Source organism: Talpa occidentalis, unplaced genomic scaffold (genome assembly GCF_014898055.3).
Source record: "Talpa occidentalis isolate TD23 unplaced genomic scaffold, MPIMG_talOcc4v2.1 talOcc4.7, whole genome shotgun sequence".
Lineage (NCBI taxonomy): Eukaryota > Metazoa > Chordata > Mammalia > Eulipotyphla > Talpidae > Talpa > Talpa occidentalis.
Genome location: NW_023605083.1, coordinates 65,057,909 through 65,083,165, shown reverse-complemented (window position 1 = coordinate 65,083,165; position 25,257 = coordinate 65,057,909). Strand labels below are relative to the sequence as shown.

The window sequence follows — 25,257 nt, the reverse complement described above, 5'->3', positions numbered from 1 at the left end:
TCCCTCATGAATGGTCCATGTGCCTGAGTTCTCGCCATCTCTTAGCCACATCAACTTCAGTGTCTGCCTTGATGCTCCCTAAACTTCTTTTCTTAGATACCTGGCTTATATCAAGAACAGCTGGTATTATTAATCTCCTAATGAGTCCCAGGACATGTTCGGGTTAATGAGGCAGCTGCAGAGACAGTGTAGGCAGGTACTTCAGGAGAGTGAGAAGAGACTTCTGAGATAAGGGCAGTGAATTTTAAGAAACCTTGGACGGGGGTGTAAAAAGAAAATCTAAGAGCTGGGAAAATGGGCACATCTGCCTGGAGGAGTAGGGCCGCTAGGAGAAAGTAGGGCCGCTAGGAGAAGTGTCAGAATAGAAAAACGAAAGGTTTGAATACCCCTAGACACAGGCCAACAAAACTTTTTTGCCCCTCACAAGCACAGTGTACCTGGGAGTCCTTGCTTTCAGCCTTTAAATAAATTTACTTTCTTAAAGTTTGTTTCTCTCTGCTTATCTAAATTGTCTGCAAATTCTTTTTCCCAGCTTTGTGGGAAAAGAACCTGTGTTGGTTCAAGGGCTAAACTAACAATGCACACCAGCATCACTAATCTTAGGAGACTGATTTAGATGCCCCTTCCAGGAAGCCTTCTAAGATTTCCCCACCGCAGAAGGAACCTTGACCAGCTGGGCTCCCACAGCACAAGTGTATCATCCAGCCCACCCACATGCTGGGCGATACAAGGGGCTCTTCCATCCCAGCCAGGGGAAGGGTCTCATCCCATGACCGGAAAAGGCACAGCTGGGGGGTGCTTCATCATGAATGAATAAGTAAATGAGGAAATAACCACCTGCCTTTGCCAAATGTAGACTTTGTTAATACATCTGAGGGAAAGAACCGAGATACAAAGAGTGGGGCAAGGGGCTGGGAATGACCCCCAAATTCCCTGATGTTCTAACCCAGTGCTCACTCTTCTTTGGCCCCCTCCTGCTCCTTCTTCCTCTCTTCCTCGTGCTGCTTCTCCAGCGGCCCACACTGATCCTAGAAGGTAGTGGGAGAAGGAAACACCATAGGTGGGAGGCGAGGGTCTGCGGCAGGAGCTCAGCACAGTGGCACTGGCCCATCCAGGGTGGCAAACCAGGATTTGCTGCTTCCTTGCTGTGTGACCTGGAGTGAATCACTTTCCCTCTCTGAGCCTCAGCTTCTTCACCTCCACAATGGGGGAGAAAGGCTGGCACTTCCTGAGCATGTAACTGCCAAGCATTTCGCCCTGTCTCCTGAATCCTTCACGACGTCCCCATTTTGCAGATGATGCCACTGAGGGTTGGGGCAGCCACGTGGCCTGTCCTAGGCTCCCAGCCAGTGGGTGGAGGGGCAGGCTGCAGGCCAGGCGGCCAACTCCAGGGCCTGGGTTCATAAGCCTTTCCAAGGGTTCCTGGGAGCAAGGAGATGAGGGGTGCCACGGCAGTCAAGGGAGATGACCTTAGGGGCAAAGCTGAGGAAGCTCTTCTCATTTTCATAATCATGAAGTAGTTCCATATAAGTGTAACCACTTTATCAGTGCTGTGATTTCAGAGTATTGCTCTGAATAGGAGCAAGGAAATCCTTACACAGGTTCAAAACTGTAGGGTAAGGTAAAAGGTGTCAGACTTTTCTGTCCTCCCACCATCAGGATAGATGATGGATCCTGGCGGTCCTGAATGCAGGCCTGATGGCGGGCACCTGGAGTAGGGTGTGGGCATAGGTAGATGGGATTCACCTGGGCTAAGACTGGGCTTTTAAGGGCAGCATCACGGGGACGCCAATAGAAGCCAAAAGAGGAAGCTGAGAATGAACAGAAGCTGAGAGAGAAGCAGAGGACACCGGAGAGCCCAGACAGAGTGAAGACTTGCTGGGGGCTGGAAGGCCTGCCAGCCTCCCGGCCTCCCAGCCTCCCAGCACCCCTGCTTGCTGTGTACCGGGTAAATCCCAATAAAAGACCTGCAAAAACCACTGAGGACTCTGACTCCTCCTTTACCTGGTCTGCTGGATCAAAAAACCTGCACTGTGCCCATTCCTGCCCTTACAAAAACATTAACACACTGGTGGCTTCCTGGTGGTGCAAGGGATTAAGCACAGGACTATGAATCAATCCGCAGCTTCTGCAGCATGAGATCAATCCCTGGCTGGCCAGGGAGCAACCCACATGGTGCAGAAGAGCTGTCCTGCCTAATGCTCCCCTTAGCAAAGCATTTCAGTCAGTCTGCTTGTTCTGTTCCCCAGTCTGTCTCTGTTAAATCCTCTAACCTTCCGCATCTCGGTTCAGTAACCCAGCTCTTGTATGCATTAATAAATGTTTCAAAAAGTTTTAAAAACAAAACAAAACAAATAGTAGACCTGGGATGGTGACCTGGATTTGCTGCAGTTTGGTAAACCCCAGTATCCATTCCCTTGGTAGGAGGATGAGAAACTGGGGGTGGCAGCAGTCATCAGTGAGAATTCTGTGTGAGTCTCTTCCCCAAATTCCCACTGCAGCTCCCTGGCTGTGCTGCCCCCTCCTGGTAGCCTCTCACATTCCCCACCTCATCCAGCATTCTTTCAGGTTCCCACTGCCTTTTCCCTCCTGGATTCTAGTCCACCCTGTGGCCTCTGCGAAGATCAACTGTCCCGGCAGCAAGAGGGTGTTTCAGAGCAGGACATCGGTCTTGCTGTGCAACCCTGGGTGCCAGCTTTCCCTCCCTGGGCCAATGGGCTACCCTGGCAGCACTGTCAGTGCTCCTTGCACTCACCTTTTTCTCATCTGTGGGAATGATCTCCGACTTGTGCATGCCCATGCACTCCATGACTTCATGGAACTCATTCAGCTGCTCCTCGCTCAACTGGGGCTTGTCAGCTGCAGAAAGGAGCAAGGGGCTGGCTGAGGGTGCAGGGATACTGGGTGGGAAGTAGCCAGCAAGGGTTGGGGTCTTGGGGCCAAACCCCAGGAAGGGGTTGTCATGGGCCAAGGCCAGGGTGGGATGGAAACTTGAGGAATACCTACCTAAGATGGACAGCCCCATTTTCTGCTTATCTTCTGGATAATAGTAAAACATGAAGCTCCTGGAGTTCTTGCTGAGAAGCAGGTAGGTAAAAAATGCTATGCCATTTTCTGGAGGACAAAGTCTCTGGGTGAGATTGGGGTCAGGGATCATAGCGGTTTATGTGTCAGAGGTAAGGACACCTGGAGGTGCCCAGGGTGGCACAGACCCCATTGTTGAAGGCTCTGGCCACATAGCCCAGCTCCTGCTGTGTGCCAGGCCTGACCTGAACATTTTGAGTAGTATGGGGACAGGAGCCTCCCGGAAACCAGTTCTAAGGACCCTCTGGCCATCTAGAGGAGGTGAGGCCCCAGCAGGGGCCTAAGGCCTGCCAGTGGACTCAGCATTCTGTGCTCCCACTGGGTGCCCTCTGGTGGTGATAGTGGGGCTGGGTGAAGTCACCACCCTTAGCTCCCAAAGGGGAAAGCAGTTGAGAGAGAGGCAGGTCTGGAGTCAGCGCTGGATTTGAATCCTAGCCCTATTGCAAGTGTGTGGCGCAGGGGAAACCACTTGAAGTCTCTGTTTCTCCAATTCCTCATCAGATCACTGTAGTGTTTTCCTAGGGCTGCAGGTGAGAATTCAGTGGGTTCATTGCTGTGAAGCATTTCTAACAGTGCCTGGCACACAGCAAGACTTAAAATGTGCAGTTATTACTGACAGGTGTGTGCAGCATGGGCATCTGTCCTGTGTTCTCTCTGCCCAAAGCCCTCAGGACCTTGGTCCCTGCTCCCCTCCTTTAGGCCAGTGCAACTCCCTCCAAACCACCCCTATCCTCGCCCTGACCCTTACCTTCTCGGACCATTGTCCCATTCTTCCGGTGGACCAACAAAAGGCTATTGTTATGAACACACCGGTCCTCACTAGAACGAGACAGAGCCGGGAGAAAAGCAGTAAGACAGTCAAGGAGAAGTGGACCATTGCCCATCAGACATTGGGGCAAGAGTCAGGTGGCCATTACAGTCATCCCTCCCCCTGCCATGGACGTGGAGGCCGAGACCAGGAAGAGGGAGGATCGTTCAAGTCAGCAACTGGGACTGGAAGCGGGGAGTGTGGGAGTCTTACATGGTCTGGTACTCTCTGATGTATATCTTGTCCTCCGTCTGGTTGGGGGTAAAGTAGAAGAAGGCCGCGCGGACCTTTTTAGCCGACTGATTGAACTCAGGCTTGCGCAAGATCGAGGCGATATAGAACCACTTGCCAGAGAGCTGGGGACAAGCCAGGGGTGATGGAGGCTGGAGCTCAGTCCTTGATGCTCAGCTGTCGTGAGTCTTGGGCTGATCTCCCTCCGTTTGGCAAACAGGAAGACTGAGGTCCCAGGTGGGGAGGGACTATCCAAGAGCTCACTCCATGCAACACCACCTGCCCAGCCCGGGTGGTCCCTCTGTGCTTAGCTCAGTGTTCCCTAAGAAATTGCAATGGGGCTACTGACTTTGGGAGTAATTAAATGCCTCTAACTTCTACCTGGTGGATTAAAACTGCACTCCAGAAACCGGGAGAGGGCATTGACCATCACCAAATGGTGCGCAGGCACTCACCCAGTCCAAAGTGACATTGGTGATGGGCTTCGCCGTGAAGTTGGCACATTCTGGGCTCTGGGCACTCAGCAGAGGAAGGAGGCTCAGGACGGCGAGGGCCCAGGGCAGCGCCATGCTGATATGAGAGGCACCTGCAGCTAGGCAGCACTGGCGGCTGGAGGGTGTGGGCTTTTGTATGAAGCTGTGGGAGGGATCTAGGGACCAGACTGGGACACATTCCAGGGAGAGTTTGGAAAATACCTTGTATAAAACCTTTTCTCCTTCCTCCAAAGTCTCCCAGTCCAAGTGTAATTTGGGTCCCTGACCTGGAGGGGTGTCTAGGGCACAAAGGTCTGTCTTTTCAGAGCCAAGGTGGGCGTGGACTGGAGGGTATCAATTAACATGTCTGGATTTCAATCCAGGCACTGCAAAGCAATTGTGCAGGTTTTCATCCACTTCCTTTTCCAAAGTACCCACACCTGAGCAGATAGAGCCACCAATCAAAAGTTGAAGTCACCTTAGTTCCCTGGCTAGTGTGGTATCCATGTGGGGTGTGGGGTAGGGGAGAGTTGGGAGGGTGAGGGCAAATATGGATTCTACTCCAACTTAGTGTGCAACAACCATGGAAGAGCCAAAGTTCAGCGGGGTCTCAGCTACCCTGCAGGCAGGGACATTTCCGAAAGAGGAGAGCATCTCAGGTGACGTCTATGTCTAGTAAGTGTATCACTGGAACCATCTCCCTACATCTACACAGGACGTTAAAACCTTGAGTCTCCACCCCCAGCATGTGAGTGGGGAGCTTGTCTCTCTTCTTCCCAATGTGTTCCCAATCCTGGAACAGTGCCCGGCACATGGTGGGTATTCAGTAACTACTTTGCAATCAATAATTCCACTGCCTATTTGTATTTCTACACCACAGGGGGAGGGTCAAATCTTTATGCATCCAAATAAATGCTTTCAGAACACATTTTCATGGCATGCTGACCATTGTGTAGTCTTATTTATTGCATCATGTTTTGAATAATTTCTCACGGTTCAGCCTAGTTGGTAGCTGTCATTTAATGGATTTGCCACCTCCCATCACATCCTAAATTCTAACCTACTTAATTCTGTCCTCTCTTTATAGCTTTTTATTTTACTTTTCCAGCTTTATTGAGCTACAGTTTTTTCTGGTGTTTCACACTGATACCCCACTTGAAGTCTCACGTCAGAGAATGACCCCATTGCTTGCTAAAATTGCGAAACCATTCAAAACAAAAGTATGTCTTACATAAGACTTGAGTGTTTTTCAAAATAGCAGATACCTAGAAACCATTCAAATATCCACAAATAGGAAAAGGGGAAGTATATGGTAGCTTTTCATTCAATGGAATATTACTGAGCAATCAAAAGGTGGGGACAGATCCAAGGCACTGTGTATTCAAGGAAGGCAAAGGGTTGTGTGGGGACAGTGTCACCGTTGTGCTGAGTCAAGGGGGGCTCATGCTCAGAGCCCAGAGCTTAAGGTCCAGTTCCCTTCACCCTGATAACATACACACCCACACACAGATTATTAAATAACACGTAAGCACTTCTGCCACTTGGATCTTGTGCTAAGTGACCCAAAACCTTAAACATGCTTTCTTACCGCCAACACCATTCAGACCCCTGGAGAACCACGTGTCACATCGTCCACTTTACCCCTGAAAAAACAAACCACTGTATCAAGTGTCCTGGGGCTCTGTGGGTTCCCTACCGCTGATACAGGAGGTGGACACTGTTTTAGAGATCGGGGAGGATTTGGGGAGATTTAGAGGTAAGAGGAAAGACATGTTAATATTCTCATGCTTCTCTTAACAGAGACAACAAACTCTTGCGATATTAACCCTTGTTTCACAATCATGCCAAAAGTCCACTTTCTTACAACACAGGATTGGGGAGGGCCTCCCCAGTTAGACATAGGCAGTGTTTGCAAGCGTTACACATGATGGCTGAGGAACGTTTGGCCACATTATATCTTTGGAAGCACTCAAATGTGTTGGGAGGTAGATGAAAGACAGAAAAATGATTCGACGTTGGCAGCTAGAGCTTGACAGCTCACATTGGGAAGAGTGAATTCATTAAATAAATCTCCAGAATTAAAAATGTTCAAGTCGGCTTTATTTAAGTGCTTTTGATGGCCACCCCCCGGGTATTGAGCCCTGGTCTGTGGGCTTCCATTTGCTCATGAGCAGAGATGCTAGGGGGAGCCTGAGTGGGCCTAGGGCTGACCCAGAGCAGGACTCAGATTCTTTTGTCGGAGCCTCTAGCTCTGGCCTAACCTGCAGGCCTCCAGACGTGACCCCTCAGGCTGCGAAATATGAGGGGAAATATACCTTTGATATCTAGTCTTGTTTGCTCGCGCACAGCTGCTGAAATCCTTGGATCTCTATGACTGTGGTTTAATAATGAGGTTATTGCTGGCCATGGAGGAGGCCAGTGCTTTGGGGCAGCCTCAGGTTGGGAACTGGTTACGAGGGGAACCCACCCTGTAATTACAGGGTTGCAACTTTCAGTCTCACCTCCAACCTCTGGGGAGGGGAGAGGGACTGGAGGTTGATTGAATCATCGACAGCCAATGGTTTAACCAACCAGGCCTACGTAATGACGCCTCCATAAAAATCCCAAGTTCCAGGGTCCAGGTGGAGGACCATGTAGAGGTGAGTGGGGAGGGACACACCTGGACAGGCCCTGGGGCCTCCATAGGCCTTCCCAATACACTGCCTTATGCCCCTCCTCTACTTGACTGTTCCTGGGCTGCTTTGTTGTATAATAAACTGTTGATCTAGTAAGAAAACGGCTTTCCTGAGTTCTTTCAGTTGTCCTCACAAATGATAAAGCCTGAAGGATTGGGCACCTCTGATTTATAGGAAGTCACAGAAGCACAAGTGACAAGCTGGACTTCATACTGTCTCCAAATTCGGGGCGATCTTGTGCGACTGAGCCTTTCCTTTGCGGGATCTGGTCTCCAGTTACTGTCAGAACAGAACTGAATTGCAGGACACCAGTTTTTCTCTGAAGTCAGAGAATGATTTGGTTCAGGAGAAAACCCCCACTTCGGTGGCAGGTGTATTGGGGGTAGAGAGAAAGACTACACTAGCAGTGATAACCGCAGAGACTCTTCCCAGAGGCAGTCCTCCTGACACTGACCACAAGGGGGCAGGGGCGTGACCTGGTTGGTGCTTCTTCATCCCTCAACTGAACGCTAGTGTATAACTGCAGATATAAGCCCAACATAGACACAGTGTGAAACACAATAACAGCATTTATTTACACAGTGAGAAAAAGGGAGGGAAGACGGTAGAAGGCTGACATGTGGCCAGATGCTGAGTCAGACCCCAGTTAGCATCCACTGAGCAGAGTCCAAGGTCCAAACCAACACCATCAGTGGCAAGCTGGCAGCTTCTCTCAGACACCCCTCTTCCCCGGTGGTTCAACTGCCCAAAGCCCCAGCAGTTTAACAGTCAAAAGCCTTAGGTCTGCCTCTTTCCCCAACAGCCTGCCCTTGGGGGTGGAGTTTTAAAATCTCCACCTTCTACTATAGAGTTGACTTGAGGGGTGTGGAGTCTAGAAAGCCGCCCTTTGTATCATCAAAGTGGCCATGAGCGCCATCCACTGGCTGAAGTTGTCCTTAAGTCCTCATTCTCACTGTCATTCTGGCTGCCTCTGGGGTCTTACTCTCCCTGCAAAGAGGTAATACAAGTTGTGCCTCCAAGTGTGTTCAGCACTACCCTGACAATTATCTTCTATTTTCTTACATTTCAGGGATGTTTTCCTAATTCTGTGGATTGAGATTCTGGGTAGCCACTCACCCCCAGCCCAAATCTCCATTAACCCTGACAATATCAAGAGAAGTTTGGCAGGAAAGAGACAGAAAATTGACCAGAAGGATGTTAGATGGTGGTTCAAACATTGTCCTGGCTCTACCACTTGCTGACTGTGTGACTTTGGGCAAGTTGTTTAGCGACTCTGCGCCTCAGTTTCCCTACCTGCAAAATAGGAAGAATAATAGCTTCTAGTTCACTGGGTTGTTCAGAGGATTAAATCAGTTCAATTAGTAAAATGCATATTAAATGAAACAGACTTGCTTCTAAGGGTCCAGCTACTATATTAACATTCATCACCAGTTTAACAATACTCAAGGATGGAGAGAAAAAAATCCTGAAACATAAACACGTCAGTTTGCAGGATATCCACTTCTAAAGACCTCAAAATACAAAATTATGTCTATGAAAGAATCCAGAAAATAGGGAATTTCCCCCAATAGACAGATGAGGAAACCAATGGCTTAAAGATGTAAGGTGATCTTGTGAATAGTCACACACAGGTGAGATTAGGCCATCAGGTAAACACACCTATTCACAACCAAGTGAAAAAGCCACTTTTCATGTCTCTTCATCACATCCAGGGTAGAGTCCTGTGTCTAAGGACTAGCTTGTGACCTACCCCATGAACAACCATGGAGAATACATTGGTCCTAATGAGATACCGTGTCTAAGCTGAGGAAATAACCCCAAAGATTTGTTCAAGTCCTGTTTTGTGATCTTGGGTGATGTACCTAACCAATTTGGACCCAGGTTGCCCTTCTTGGGAGAGCCAGGGTAACCATGCATGACTCACAGCATTGTGCCCAAGATGAAAACCCAACACACTCCACATGACTCCCAGTTCACAGCCAGAGCACAGGAATTTGTAGCCAATGTCTTTTCAGTAGTACTATGTGGGGGTTGAACTGTACAAAACTGGATTTTCTTGATCAAAAAGTAGGTGGATACAATGTTTCAGAAGGTTTACCCTACTATGTTGGAGCAATCACGATGTGTGTGGTTGATAAGCAGGGAGGTCGTAACACCTCCAATTTGCAGAGAAAGAAATTGAGGCCCAGAGAGAGAAGGACACACCCAAGACCATGCTCCGGTCAGGAACTGGGCCTGGAACCCAGCAAGCTGCTGGTGACTGTGGGCTAGAGCTACCCGCAGTCTGAATCATTGTGGACAAAACAAACAGGCTGACCTAGGTTTTTCCCCGGAGTTGGCGGGGCCAGCGAAGTTCACCCTGGAGGTTTCTTGACACTTGGTTATACAGCAAGACATTGGGATTTGCTGCTTGGGGAGCCCAGGCCCTGTCTCCATGACCTTCTGCCCACCCTGGCTGGGAATGAGCTGGCGCAGCTTCTCCAGCCTCACTGACCAGGTCACAGAGGCGCCCCAGGTCACTGAGGTCACCCAGCCGAGAATCGCAGTGTCACAGCTTTAACATAGCCCTTTACTCCTCCCCATTCCCCCACCCCCAGCCCTTCTTCCTGACTGCCTCATGCCCTCCCTGACCATCAAAGTCCCTCAGATGCTGCCGAGGGCCTGGCAGGCAGGCTGTGGTGTAGACCTGCCTCCTGTCCTCCCGGCTCAGCCCTCTTCCCGAAGTAGCCTGACAAGGATGTGCTGGCACAGGGGGCTGGCAGTGGTGATGATGTCTCATCTCCCCTCCATCCTCCCTCCATGCCTCCCTTTCCCCCAAACCAAGGAGGAGACGTGGGAAGAGCAGCGGCCTGAGAATAGGAACACCCAGTTCTAGGTGGGTTCCGCTGTGGATCTTAGGTCAGTTTCTCTTCTGAGCCTGAGGCTCCACATTTTTTCTTAATATTTTATTTTATATAATTCTTACATCATTTTTCATTTTTGCACAATGTATGCATTTTCATTTTGGTTATATTCTCCATACAGTTGCACCTCCCCTTATTTTTACTCTAGTCCTTCCTCTCCCCACCCTTCCCCCCCATAGTGTGTCTCTGGTTTATAGTTTCTTGTTCATTTTGATTTTTACTTTGTATTAATTAGTCTTTTTCCTGGTCCTTATTTAGGTTTTCTAAATTCCTGCTATGAGTGAGACCATCCAGTATTTTTCTTTTTCTTTCTGGCTTATTTCACCGAGCATGATCCCTTCTAGTTTGATCCATGTTGCTGCAAACTGCATGTGTTTATCTTTTTGATTGCTGACTAATATTCCACTGTGTATATGGACCACATCTTCTTGATCCAGTCATCTATTTTTGGGCATTTGGGTTGTTTCCATAGCTTAGCTATTGTAAACAGTGCTGCTATAAACATAGGGATGCAGGTGCCCTTTGGAATTGATTTTTCTGTGTCATTTGGGTAAATACCTAGGAGTGGAATTGCTGGATCATATGGAAGCTCTATGTTTAGTAGGTCAAGAAATCTCCACCCAGCTCTCCATAGTAGTTGGACCAGTTTGCACTCCCACCAGCAATGCAGAAGAGTTCCTTTTTCTCCACAACCTCGCCAACATTAGTTGTAGTTTTTTTTAAAATGTGCAATTCTCACTGGTGTGAGATGGTATCTCATTGTAGTTTTGATTTGCATTTCCCTAATTACAAGTGATGTTGAACATTTTTTCATATGTCTGTTGGCCATTTTCATTTCCTCTTTGGAGAAGTTTCTTTTTAGCTCTTCTGCCCATTTATTGGCTGGATTATTTTCTTTGTTTTTGTTGAGTCTCATCAGCTCTTTGTAGATTTTTGTGATCAGTCCTTTATCATTAGTGTTGTGTGCAAAAATGTTCTCCCAGTCGGCGGGGTTTCTCTTTGTTTTGGTTATTGTCTCCTTTGCTGTGCAGAAGCTCTTTAATCTGATGCAGTCCCAGCTGTTTATCTTTGCCTTCACAATCACTGCTTTGGGTGATGTGTCTGTAAAGATGTCTTTGAGGGGCATGTCATGTAGTTTTTTGCCTGTATTTCCTTTTATGTATTTTATGGTTTCAGGTCTTATGTCTAGTTCTTTAATCCATTTTGAGTTGGTTTTAGTGCATAGTGTGAGGTAGTAGTCCAGCTTCATTCTTTTGCATGTAGTGACCCAGTTTTCCCAGCACCATTTATTGAACAAACTTTCTTTGCTCCAGTGCATATTCTTTGCTCCTTTGTCAAAGATTAGTTGACCATAAATCTGTGGGTTTATTTCTGGATTTTCTATTCGGTTCAGTTTGTCCCTGTGTCTGTTCTTGTTCCAGTACCATGCCGTTTTGATGATTATGGCTTTGTAGTATAGTTTGAAGTTGGGAGTGTGATGCCTCCCTCACTCCTTTTTTTTTTTTTTCAGGAGAGCTTTGGCTATCGGGATTTTCGTGATTCCATATGAATTTCATTAATAATTGTTCTATTTCTTTGAAGAATATCATTGAAATTTTTATTGGAATAGCATTGAATCAGTATATTGCTGTTGATAGGATGGTCATTTTAATAATGTTAATACTTCCAATCCATGAGCAGGGGATGTCTTTCCATTTCTTTGTATCTTCTTCTATTTCTTTTAACAGTGTTTTATGGTTTTCTTTGTATAGGTCCTTTACCTCTTTTGTTAGATTTATTCCCAAGAATTTGATTTTTTTTTGTTTCAATAATAAAAGCAATGTTTTTTTTATCTCTTCTTCTTCAGATTTATTGTTTTCATATAGGAAGGCTACTGATTTTTGCGTGTTGATTTTGTATCCTGCCACTTTACTAAACTGACTGATTAGTTGAATTAGTTTTTCTGTGGAGTTTTTTTTTGTTCTCTATGTATATTATCATATCACTGGCAAATAGTGTTACTTTAACTTCTTCTTTTCCTATTTGGATTCCTTGTATGTCTCTCTCTTTTCTTATTGCTCTGGCTAGGAATTCCAGTATTATATTAAAAGCAATAGTGAGAATGGACATCTTGTCTTTTTCCAGATCTTAATGGAAATGCTTTCAGCTTTTTGCCATTGAGAATGATACTGGCTATGGGCCTGTCATTTATGGCCTTTATGATGTTGAGGTATGTTCCTTGTATCCCAAGAATGTCAAAGGCTTTTATCATGAATGGGTGTTGTACTTTGTCAAAAGCTTTCTCAGCATCTATTGATATTATTGTATGGTTTTTATATTTCTTTTGGTTGATGTGTTGGATAACATTGATTGATTTTCGGATGTTGAACCATCCTTGCATCCCTGGAATAAATCCCACTTGGTCATGGTGAATTATCTCATGGATACATTGTTGGATTCTGATAGCTAAAATTTTATTGAGGATTTTTGCATCAGTGTTCAATAGAGAGATTGGCCTGTAGTTTTCTTTTTTTGAGTTGTCCTTGTTCGGTTTGGTATTAGTGTAATGTTGGCTTCATAGAACGTGTTTGGTATTCTCCCTTGCTTCTCAATTTTTTGAAAGAGTTTGTGAAGGATAGACACTAATTTGTTACTGAATGTTTGGTAGAATTCATTTGGGCTTCTGTTTTTGGCTTTTTGGTTTTTGGTTTTTGATTACCATTTCAATTTCACTGCTTGTAATTGGTCTGTTTAGGTGTTCTATTTCTTCTTTATCTAGCTTTGGGTATCGTAGTGTTGTAGGAATTTGTCCATCTCTTTAGATTGTTTTACTTGTTTGCATTTAGCTGTTCATATTAATTTCTAATTATTCTTTTGATTTCTGCTGTGTCTGTTGTGATTTCTCCTCTCTCGTTTGTGATCCTATTTATTTGTGGTTTCTCCCATTTTCCTTTGAGCCCAGCTAGGGTTTTGTCTATTTTATTCATTTTTTCGAAGAACCAGCTTTTGGTTTCATAGATCTTTTGTATTATTTTTTAGTTTCATTTCATTTACTTCGGATTTCATTTTTATTATTTCTTCTATTGGCTTTGGGGGTTTTTTGTTGTTCTTTTTCTAGTTCTTTGAGCTTTCAGATTAGGTTGTTTGAGTTCTTTCTTGTATCTTGATTTGAACCTCTCTGGTTTCCACCTTGGCTCTTTGTTACTGGACTCTGACTAAGCACATCCCAATATTAAAAGTTTCACGCACAGATCACGCAGTAACAGGGCAGCTGTGGTCCCTTCCATGCTGCTTCCTTTTTGAACTTTATTTGCTGAAAGGAACACTTGGTTGGAAAGACTCAAAAAGATTTATTATTATTAAATTTATTTATTCATTTTCTTACAGCATTGTTAATTTTTGATCTCTCCCCAATTCACCATCCACTATTTTCCTTCGCCTTGCACGGTATGTACTCTGCCAATTAAAAATGTACCTCATGGGCCTCCCCGGTGGCACAGCAGGTTGAGCGCCGGGGATTGAACTGGTGCTGCAGAGGCTGCGGGCAGCTTCACACCGCAGCGCTCAACTTGTATCTTGATTTGAGCCTCTACTGCTATATATTTTCCTGAGGCACCACAATTAATGGAACGATTAGAGGTGATCTGAGGCCAATTGAAGCAGTGATGAAGAACCATCATTTATTAAGCCCTTACTGTATACAGAGCATCATGCGAAGGGTTTTACAGATATCAGTCTGCACAACTCTGAAGTAGGTTTTTCCCATTTTACTATTTTGCCCCTTTTATACCAAAGTGGTATAAAGTGACAGAGCCAGGACTGGATCTGAGATCTTTGACTCCAGAGCCCTGGCTCCTGACCACTGTGTCATTCTGTCTTGCCTTGAGTCCCAACATCCACCTATCCAGGCAGCCAGCCCTTCCCTATGCCTCTCGGCTACTGTGACAAGGCTGAGTGACCCACTTGAGACAGAAGCACAGAGCAGGACTGGTAGCACCGAACTCAGCTGAGGGTGAGGGAGAGTGAGGTAGGAGGCTTCCAGAGGAAGTGGTGTCCAAGCTGAGGCCTGAATCAGCATATCCACCTGGAAGTCACCCAGATGTGGTTCTGAGGATTTGTGCAGGAAGACAAGAAGGATGCCAACCCTCCTCCTGCTTCCCTAGGCTCTGAGGACACACCTGGGGCCAGGGCAGGGGCATGGGGGCCACTCCCACCTGGGGAAGGGGCTTGTCTCCCTGTGGAGCAATGGCCAGAGCCAGAGGACAGCAGCTCCCCAGCTCTGAGACCCAGGAAATCCCTCAACTTCCTGGAGCCTCAAGTTGTCTGGCTCAGAGGTCTGCAGAGATTAGACATTTTTCTTCTGACATCTCCCTCTCCTCTTCCAGGTGGTGCTGCCCCCAGGAACCTCCTGGCACCAACACTCACTGATACCTTGGGATGTCCCCGGTGTGGTCTAGTTGGGTCCCCCTTAGAGAAAGCCAGCCCAGACTCAGCCACCTCTGGGAGGGACAGACTCGGTTCTTCCCCCAGCTCTCTGGAATGCAGATTTCGAGGCCTGGGCAGGTCAAATGAGCCTGAACAGAGCTAACTGGACAGTTTCTAAAAGAAAGGCTCTCCCCACATGGCCGGCATGTCCAGCTGTAACAGGGAGGTAGGGCGGGGTGGGGGACTCCTATTCTTTGCTACATCTTCCCTTGTGGTCACCATGGTGTCCCTCCCTGCCAGGTACAGAGAAGACCACCATGAGAAAAAAAAAAATCTTCAACTTCTAGCCCCTATCAGAGAAACAAGCAGGTGGGGTCACCAGCCAGGCCAGCCCCTGGACTGTGGAAACTGGCAGCTGCACCCTGGGCACCAGTCCCTCTGCCTTTGCCTACTCTCCTCAGTTCCCGTCATGCCCTACCCATCAGCCACCACATAAGAACCTTCATTCTGGCCCTCCCAGCCACTCCATCTTAATTGCTTGATACTTAGCATTCAGGCCGTGTCAGGCAGCTGAGAACCCAGGCGCCTTGTACTCCCGTGTTTCCCCCTTGTGCATAATGAGCAGTTCAAGCCTGACACTCGAGTAGTCGCTCAACAAACCCTGAATGTTCTGTGTGTCAGGGACAGTGCTCAGCCCAGCTGTGAAGGACTTGGGCAGGGCCGTGTCCTCTGGGAGGTCAGCCTCAGGAGATCTAGATCTCTAACCATCATCCATTTCTTTGTGGCTATCTCGGCAACCTAATAATATATACTCGTATGTTAATGGGCTTTTTGTAAAGAATACTTTTAGATTTATAGTGAAATTAGGCAGATAGTACAGAGTTCATGTGTATCCCCACTATGTGCATACATGCAATTGTTCTCCCAACTTTTAACATCAGATATTATTATGGTGCATTTGTGGTCAGTGAGCCACGATCACTGTGTCATCATTAACCAGGGTCCATAGTGCCTATGGTTCTTACTTGAAGTCCCATTTCTGTTCCAGGATACCATCCAGGACCCCTGAGCATTTAGTGGGCATATCCCCTCAAGCTTCCCTCGGCTGTACCAGCTTCTCAAACTTTCCTTGGTTTTGATAGTTGATAGTTTTGAGGAGCATTTTTCATGTGGATTTGGCTGTGAAGTCATGCAGACAGGACAGAGACCTCCATCGAGACAGAGGGGCTTGGGTGATAGAGCGTTTTGGACTCATGTGTGCCAACCTTTGACGCTGTGGCCTGGGTACAACTCCCTACAAAGTCTCAGTTTCCCCATCTGTTAGGTGGGGCAACAGTCTTCACAAGCCCAGTTGTGAGAATTAAATGAGGAACCTGGCAGAGCCAGGTGAGACACATGTGGACTTCGCAGAGAGTGCTGTCACTGGATAACAGCTCTCAGCGGCACTGTCAGAGCCTGTGTCTGGCTTCCAGGCCAGAGTCTCTGTGGGCAGCACTGAGGAGAGCTATCCACTCATGGTTGGGGGCTGCCCTCCCAGCTGAGTCCAGGCAGGTGGTTAGGAGCCTTCCTTGCCATCAGGTAGGAGATGTTCCTGCACGCTCAGGAATCTGAGGTGGGTGGAGACTCCTGCCTGTTCTCCTCTCAGGGGCAGGGGTAGGAGGGGGCGACCCTGGAATTCAGTGACCCAGGATAAAGCTCAGTGTCCACACTGGCCACAGGATCTTTTACTTCTCCTGAGGTTAGTCCATGTCCCTCTGGGCTCAGATCTAGGGACAGATTTACCAGATGGCTGTTTCCAGCAGTGGCTGTACAGGAGAGGAAAGCCCTGGGCTTTGGTGTCACAGACTCTGCCTGAGGTAGCCACGTAACCTTGCCCAGGTCACTGTGCTCCTCTATACCTGTGTTTCCCTCTGGGAAATGGGGTGTGGTAAAGAGTAAGGGAACAGTGCATGGAAAGCCCTTAGTACACAGAATGTAGCCAGGAACCCAGATGTGCCAAAAGCTGCTTGACTTGGGGCATAACGCCCTGAAGTTCCTCCAGCTGCCCATTGATAGGACTGAGCATGCTCAGTGTCTGAGGCAGTGCCTGTAAGCTGACGGGCCTGTGCTGCCACCTGCTGGCCATCTGTCTTCTAGCCCCTGCCCTGGAGCCTTTCTAGGCAGGAGGGCATTTTTGTAGCTTCTACTCTAAGGGGTAACTTGGGGTCCGGCTGGTTATCAACTGAACAAAAGGACAGTGTAGGAAGGGGACCCGTAATTACATGAGATTGCCCCTGAAGGAGAGAATTGGATCCAGGAAGCCCATTCATCGGGCTCAGGTGTTGGCACCGTCTGCTGGGTCAGCATCTACTACTCAGCTCTGGCTGTGGAGGTAGCACTGCTGTGTCTCATGGGTTGTCAGCCCGTCTCCCCAGCATTTTCAGGCAGAACCCCCTCATTCTTGCAGATCCATGCTGGGACGGACACCCTTCTACCTGCTGCTACCCTGAACGAGTACCTGGAGGACCTGAGGGAGCTCAACAAGGCCCTGAACAAAGCCGTGCAGGCTGCTGAGCGCATCCACTCTACCTCAAAGATGAGCCTCTCCCTGTGTGCACACCTGTGGGACACCCACAGCCTGCAGGGCTCCTGCCCCTTCTGATACATAGACTCAGAGTGGGCAGCCTCAGATGGTGGCCAGAAGCCCAGGTGCCAGGCAGGCGGACAGGCTAGCAGTAGGGCACCCACAAGCTGTTCCCCAGGCCGTCCGCTGGCCGCAGCCTCTCCTGAAAGCCCCACAGGACCCTCATGGGAATAGGGTGTCCTGCCTGGTTTCGATTTTCTTAATGGAGGGACATCTAGTTATCAAGGGAAGTAACTTCCCAGGGGCCAGTGCCTGGAGAGGGTGCCGGGACGGAGGCGCCTTTGGTCCTCACACAGTGTCTGGGAGGCTTTTCTAGTTGTCCTGCACAGCCCACCTCCCACTAATAATGTGTATTTTATGTCCAGATGGACAGATTTTTTTTTTTTAAAAGCACATTTTCCTGGTCTGGGAGCCTCCTCAGGAGGCCAGAAAGAAGGGAAAGAACAGGGTCTCTGGCACAAAGCGAACCCCTGCCTATGACCAGCCACTCCAGGGTACGCGTCTCTGCGGTGGGAACGTTCTCCTGGAGCCTGCTGGTCTGTAGGCCGTTGTTGTTAGGGGGAAAGGGTGCCCTGAGCAAACTCCGTACAGGCTTTGTGGACTCCACCCGTGCTCCATCAAGACATTGTGAACTACACATCCCCTGATCTCAGAAGGGAGGTGTAAAGGGCAGGACAGGCCACAGTGCAGGTTTTCTATGATCCCATGCAGACTGGGTAAAGGAGGAGTCAGAGCCCTCAGTGGCTTTTGTGCGCTTTTATTAGGGTTTACTCATTACACAGCAGGCAAGGGTACTGGGGGGCCGGGAGACTGGCAGGCTTCCCAGACCCCAGCAAGTCTTCACTGTATCTGGGCTCTGGCGTTCTCTGCTTCTCTCTTGGCTTTTGCTGGCATCCCCGTGACGCCACCCTTGAAAGCCCAGTCTGAGCCCAGGTGAATCCCATCTACCTATGCCCACACCCTATTCCAGGTGCCCGCCATCAGGCATGCATTCAGGACCGCCAGGATCCATCATCTCTCCTGATGGCGGGAGGGCAGAAAAGCCTGACATTTTTCCTTACCCTACAGGAGGGCTGTGAGGACCTGAGGGCGGAGTGAAGCAACTAGGTTCTCGGTTAGAATTTTTAACTGTCCATGTGGCCGTGATTGCCCTGGCTGGGGTGTGCTAGCTTTTCCCCAGCTGTGTGGGTCTTTGGGATTCCAGGTCAGTGGAACGGGTCGGACGTGTTTACAAACTTATCTCCCTCTTTCTCCCTGAGTTACTCATTTCCCCATTTCTCCTTCCCTTGTAAATAAACCTTTTATCAACCTTTTGTGTGGGTCTGCAGTTCGGCATTATAAGTCCCTGTAGGGTAAGGAAAAATGTCAGGCTCTTCTGCCCTCCCGCCATCAGGATAGATGATGGATCCTGGCGGTCCTGAATGCATGCCTGATGGCGGGCACCTGGAGCAGGGTGTGGGCATAGGTTGATGGGATTCACCTGGGCTGAGACTGGGCTTTTAAGAGCGGCGTCACGGGGATGCCAGCAGAAGCCAAGAGAGAAGCCGAAAAGGTCAGAGAGCACAGATAGAGTGAAGTCTTGCTGGGGGTTGGGAGGCCTGCTAGCCTCCTGGTCCTCCTGTACCCCTGCCTGCCATGTACCTGCTAAATTCCAATAAACGCCTGAAAAGGCACGGAGAACTCCAGGACTCCTCCTTTACCCGGTCTTCTTGGATCATAGAGATCCTGCCCTGTGGTCATTCCTCCACTGTATATTTGAAGCATTTAAAGTTCTATTTTCACTATGAGGGTAAATGAAGAAAGGTGAATGTTAATCTGAAATAAAAGGCTACAAAAAATCATTCCTGAAGCCGTGTACACTTGTGGCATGTGTCAAGGACTTTGGTTTCTAAATCGCCTGTCAGGTAGAAGGTGGATGCAGAGCTGTAGGGTAAGGAAAAATGGCAGGCTTTTCTGCCCTTCTGCCATCAGGATAGATGATGGATCCTTGCAGTCCTGAATGCATGCCTGATGGTGGGCACCTAGATTAGGGTGTGGGCATAGGTAGATAGGATTCACCTGGGCTAAGACTGGGCTTTTAAGGGCGGCATCACAGGGACGCCAGTAGCAGCAGCAGAAGCCGAAGAGAAGCCGAGATCACCAGAGAGCCCAGACAGAGTGAAGACTTGCTGGGGGCTGGGAGGCCTGCCAGCCTCCCGGCCCCCCAGTACACCTGCCTGCTGTGTACCAGGTATATCCCAATAAAACACCTGCAAAAACCACTGAGGACTCTGACTCCTCCTTTACCCGGTCTGCATGGGATCAGAAAACCTGCACTGTGTCCATTCCTGCCTTACAATTGGCGTAAATCGGCAAGATGATCCATGCAGACGGGTATGGAGCCCTCCGCAGACCTGGGGGGACTAAGGAGTAACAGACTTTACCTGTGACGATGCTGGAGGCATCATGGAGGCACAGGAGAGGGACAAGGTCCAGGAGCTATAGGACAAGACCTGGCATGAAGGAGATGCCCAAAAGGACCAGCCAACAACCCCCAAGGCAGCAAGAATCGTCGGGGAAGAGAGGACCGTGATTCGGAGCTCGCCAGTGCTGACGGAAAGGCCTAATGAACTTGGACTAATGGAGTTGGACTGACAATCCCGCCAGAAGGTGGAGGACCTTGCAGGTTGATATGTTTTGGGACCTTGGGCATGGTACAGTTTTGTTTGTAAACCCCAGGAGATGGGAATCTGGGGGTGGCCAGTGGGCCTAGATGGCCAAAAGCAGCCTGTGTATGCCCAGCAGCCAGGTGGAGGAGAAAATCCAACTGAGAAGGCGAAAGCTGGTGCTGATGCTAAGTTTGGGAAGCCCTGAGTGGCTGCTAAGCACTAAGTAAGCTGAGGAAGGCCAGTGAGTCTCGTAAAATCACCTGTGGGTGAGGCCCTGCTTGCTGTCCAGTGAGGGTGAGGAGCTGAGGAACCTGTCCTTGGGGGACGGGTGGGGAACGTGGCTTGGGGTGGAGCCCAAACCGAATGCAGAGTTTGTATACAAGGATCCCTGCCTGACCCATGTGCTTGTGCAGTGGGTTGGCCTGAGTGCAGGGATCTGCGTGTCGCATTGGTGGCTATGAAGGGCTATTGGAGTGACTGCAGACAGAAACCCTGAGGGCTGGCGATTACCCCCAACAGTATAGAATCACCAATCCCAGAGTGAGTGCATCCTGAGGGTGGATGCGGTGTGTGGCTTGTAGCCGAGACTACAGCCAGAGAAGGTCAGGAATCCTGACGGCTCCTGGTGTGTTATAGTAGATGCCGTGAGTGGTTCCCCTCCCTCGTATGAGCAGTGCCTTCGGCAGCAGATTTGGTGGCTCATCTGCTGGTACCAATAATTGTCTTTTGCCACTAGGTTGGGGCCCTGCCTGGACTTATTTGTGTTCTGTTGTATTTTGTTATATTGTGATGTATTTGCTTTTGTGGGCCATGGATGCATTGCTTATGTTTGCTAAGAAAATTATATATATGTAGACAATATGGCAGAAAATCCTGAGGGGGGTGGACTGTAGGGTAAGGAAAAATGTCAGGCTTTTCTGCCCTTCCGCCATCAGGATAGATGAGGGATCCTTGCGCTCCTGAGTGCATGCCTGATGGCGGGCACCTGGAATAGGGTGTGGGCATAGGTAGATGGGATTCACCTGGGCTCAGACTGGGCATTTAAGGGCGGCGTCACAGGGACGCCAGTAGCAGCAGCAGAAGCCGAAGAGAAGCAAAGAAACAGAGATCACTGGATAGAGCCGAGAGCCCAGATAGAGTGAAGATTTGCTGGGGGCTTTGAGGCCTGCCAGCCTCCCGGCCCCCCAGCACCCCTGCCTGCTGTGTACCGGGTAAATCCCAATAAAACACCTGCAAAAACCACTGAGGACTCTGACTCCTCCTTTACCCGGTCCACATGGGATCAGAAAACCTGCACCGTGTCCATTCCTGCCCTACAGGAGCCAAGCTCTCTCCTGGGGGAGCAGATGGAGGCAATTTTCCAGACCCAGCCTGCCCCCCTCTGCTGGCCTTTTTCCCAAGCATCCTCCTGCCTATCTCAGAACTGTAACCCTATGCACTGAGGAGCTGCCTGCGCCCCATTGTATTGAGGCCAGAGACATGAGAAACAGTGAGTGGGTGTTTGCAGAACCGCAAGCCTGGACTCCCTAGGTCTCCTTTTCCAGCAAACAGCTGCCTTTACCGGGCACTAGACCCCATGTGCTCCCCACAGCCCACACCTTAGTCCTGTATGTATGGGTATTATTGACAGGAATGTCTTCCAGAACTCCACATGGCATCTCAACCGTCTAGTTTTTTTCAAAGATTTATGCATACAAGAACTGGGGTACAGGCCAGAGGTGTGGGGGTGAGAGGATTCCCCAAGGAAGCCTGGCAGCCCATCTTCTTGTTCCAGGTTTCTCTTCCTAAACCTCCAGGAAGGTTTTTCTCCCAACTTTTTTTTCCTGTTCCCTTCCCAAGCTTCCATGACGTTTTTTCTCCCCAACTCCTTTTTCTTTGTTTCTCTTCCCAAACCACAGCACAAGTATATCATCCAGCCCACCCACGTGCTGGGCGTTACAAGGGGCTCTTCCATCCTAGCCAGGGGAAGGGTCTCATCCCATGATCGGCCAAGGCTCAACTGGGGGCTGCTTCATCATGAATGAATAAGTGAAAGAGCAAAGAACAACCTGCCTTTGCCAAATGTAGACTTTGTTGATACATCTGATGGAAGGAACTGAGGTTCAAAGAGTGGTACAAAGAGCTGGGAATGACCCCCAAATTCCCTGATGTTCTAACCCAGTGCTCACCCTTCTTTGGCCCCCTCCTGCTCCTTCTTCCTCTCTTCCTCGTGCTGCTTCTCCAGCGGCCCACACTGATCCTAGAAGGTAGTGGGAGAAGGAAACACCATAGGTGGGAGGCGAGGGGCTGCTGGCAGGAGTGGACTGACCGCCACAGTAGCACTGGCCCATCCAGGACGGCAGCCCAGGATTGGCTGCTTCCTTGCTGTGTGACCTGGAGTGAGTCGCTTTCCCTCTCTGAGCCTCAGCTTCTTCACCTCCACAATGGGGGAGAAAGGCTGGCACTTCCTGAGCATGTAACCTCCAAGCATTTCTCCCTGTCTCCTGAATCCCTCACAACGTCCCCATTTTGCAGATGGTGCAACTGAGTGTTGGGGCAGTTACGTGGCCTGTCCTAGGCTCCCAGCCAGTAGGTGGAGGGGCAGGCTGCAGGCCAGGTGGCCAACTCCAGGGCCTGGGTTCATAAGCCTTTCCAAGGGTTCCTGGGAGCAGGAGATGAGGGGTGCCACGGCAGTCAAGGGAGATGACCTAGGGGCAAAGCTGAGGAAGCTCTTCTCATTTTCATAATCATGAAGTACTTTCATGTAATGGAAACTGCTTATCAGCGCTGTGATTTCAGAGTATTGCATCAAATAGCAGCAAGGAAATCCTTCCGCAGGTTTAAAGAAAGTGTTAAGGAGACTGTTACACAGTTGGGATGGTGACCTGGATTTGCTGCAGTTTGGTAAACCCCAGTATCCATTCTCTTGGTAGGAGTATGAGAAACCTGGGGGTGGCAGCAGTCATCAGTGAGAATTCCCTGTGTGAGTCTCTTCCCCAAATTCCCACTGCAGCTCCTTGGCTGTGCTGCCACCTCTTGGTGGCCTCTCAACATTCCCCACCTCATCCAGCATTTTTCCTGATTCCCACTGCCTTCTCCCTCCTGGATTCTAGTCCACCCCGTGGCCTCTGCGAATCTCAGCTCTCCCTGCAGCAAGGAGGGTGCTTCAGAGCAGGACATCGGTCTTGCTGCGCAGCCCTGGTGGCCAGCTTTCCTCTCTGGGCCTCTGGGGATGTCCAGGGCAGCACTGTCAATGCTCCTTGCACTCACCTTTTTCTCATCTGTGGGAATGATCTCTGACTTGTGCATGCCCATGCACTCCATGACTTCATGGAACTCATTCAGCTGCTCCTCGCTCATCTGGGGCTTGTCAGCTGCAGGAAGGAGCAAGGGGCTGGCAGAGGGTGCTGGGATACTGGGGAGAGGGAGGGTTGGGTTCTGGGGGCCAAACCCCAGGAGGGGGATGGTCAATGGAGAAAGGCCAGGGTGCGATGAGATCTTGGGGTACGTACAGAAAATGGAAATTCCCATTTTTTGCTTGTCCTCAGGAAAGAAGGATAACATGAAGGTCCTGGGGTTCTTGCTGAGCAGCAGGTGGGCATGAAATTCTGTGTCATTTTCTGGAGGAAAAAGCCTCTTGGTGAAATGAGGGCCAGGGTGGTTCATGTATCACAGGTGAGGGCACTGGGGGTGCCCAGAGGACACAGACCCCATTGTTGAAGGCCAGGACAACATGGCCCAGCTCCTACTGCATGCCAGGCCTGTCCTGACCATTTTGAGTAGTATGGATCCTCCCAGGGAGACCAGCTGTCAGGGCCCTCTGGCCATCTGCAGAGGAGGTGAGACCCCAGCAGGAGCCTGAGGCCTGCCAGTGGAGTCAGCATTCCTGTGCTCCCACTGGGTGCCCTCTGGTGGTGATAGTGGGGCTGGGAGAAGTCACCACCCTTAGCTCCCAAAGGGGAAAGCAGTTGAGAGAGAGGCAGGTCTGGAGTCAGCCCTGGATTTGAATCCTAGCCCTAATTCCAAGTGAGTGGCGCAGGAGAAACCACTTGAGGTCTCTGTTTCCCCAATTCCTCATCGGATCACTGTAATGTTCTCCTAGGGCTGCAGGTGAGAAATCAGTGGGTTCGGTGCTGTGAAGCATTTCAACAGAGCCTGGCACACAGCAACAGTTCAAACTTGTAGCTATTACTGAGCATCTGTATGCAGCATGGGTGTCTGTCCTGTGTTCTCTGTGCCCAAAGCCCTCAGGACCTTGGTCCCTGCTCCCCTCCTTTAGACTGGTCCACCCTCCCTCCAAACAACCCCTATCCTCCCCCTGACCCTTACCTTTTCTGACCATGGTCCCATTCTGCCGCTGGACCAACAAGTGAGTGCTGTTGTAAATGCAGCGGTCCCCACTAGACCAGACAGCCGGGGAGAAAAGCAGTAAGACAGTCAAGGAGAAGTGGACCATTGCCCATCACACATTGGGGCAACAGTGACCATTACAGTCATCCCTCCCCCTGCCATAGATGTGGAAGCCGAGACCAGGAAGAGGGAGGATCCACTCAAGTCCAGCAACTGGGGCTGGAAGCGGGGAGTGTGGGAGTCTTACAGAGTCTGGTACTTTCTGACATATATCTTGTCCTCCGTCTGGTTGGGGGCAAAGTACAAGAAGGTCGAGTGGACACTTCTAGCCGCCTGATTGACCACAGGATGTCGGAAGACCGCGGCAACATAGAACCACTTGCCAGAGAGCTGAGGAGAAGCCAGGGGTGATGGAGGCTGGAGCTGAGTCCTTGATGCTCAGCTGCGACGAGTCTTGGGCTGATCTCCCTCCATTTTGCAAACAGGAAGACAGGGCTCCAGGTGGGTAGTGGATATCCAAGAACCCGCTCCATGCAACACCACCTGCCCAGCCTGGGTGGCTCCTCTGTGCTTAGCTCAGTGTCCCCTAAGAAATTGCAGTGGGGCACTGACTTTGGGGCTAATGAAATGCCTCTAACTTCTACCTGGTGGATCAGAACTGCACCCAAGGACCAAGGACCATCACCAAATGGTGCGCAGGCACTCACCCAGTCCAAAGTGACATTGGTGATGGGCTTCGCTGTGAAGTTGGCACATTCTGGGCTCTGGGCACTCAGCAGAGGAAGGAGGCTCAGGACGGCGAGGGCCCAAGGCAGCGCCATGCTGATATGAGAGACACCTGCAGCTAGGCAGCACTGGCGGCTGGAGGGTGCAGGGACTTTTGTAGGGAACAGTGGGCGGGACCTCAGGACCTCATTGGACACAATCCAGGGAGAGTTTGAAAAATACCTTGTACAAAACCTTTTCTCCATCCTCCAAAGTCTCCCAGTCCAAGTGTAATTTGGGTCCCTGACCTGGAGAGGTGTCTAGGGCACAAAGGTCTGGCTATTCAGAGCCAAGGTGGGCGTGGACTGGAGGGT

The 25,257-nt window shown here is 49.7% G+C and overlaps 2 protein-coding genes across 2 annotated transcripts; both read right to left on the bottom strand.

The window, feature by feature from the left end:
• Positions 1–890: 890 nt before the first annotated feature.
• Positions 891–4,692, bottom strand: LOC119232275 (alpha-1-acid glycoprotein-like). Its single transcript, XM_037494248.2, has 6 exons — positions 4,579–4,692; positions 4,106–4,248; positions 3,833–3,903; positions 3,007–3,114; positions 2,756–2,859; positions 891–1,028 (listed from the first exon to the last, which is right to left on the bottom strand). Exons 1-6 carry the CDS (start codon positions 4,690–4,692, stop codon positions 954–956), a joined length of 615 nt encoding a protein of 204 aa, XP_037350145.1. The 3' UTR covers positions 891–953.
• Positions 4,693–22,013: 17,321 nt separating this feature from the next.
• Positions 22,014–24,999, bottom strand: LOC119231430 (alpha-1-acid glycoprotein-like). The gene is made up of 6 exons (XM_037493183.1): positions 24,886–24,999; positions 24,426–24,568; positions 24,158–24,228; positions 23,341–23,448; positions 23,099–23,202; positions 22,014–22,088 (listed from the first exon to the last, which is right to left on the bottom strand). Exons 1-6 carry the CDS (start codon positions 24,997–24,999, stop codon positions 22,014–22,016), a joined length of 615 nt encoding a protein of 204 aa, XP_037349080.1.
• Between the last annotated feature and the right edge of the window lie 258 nt (positions 25,000–25,257).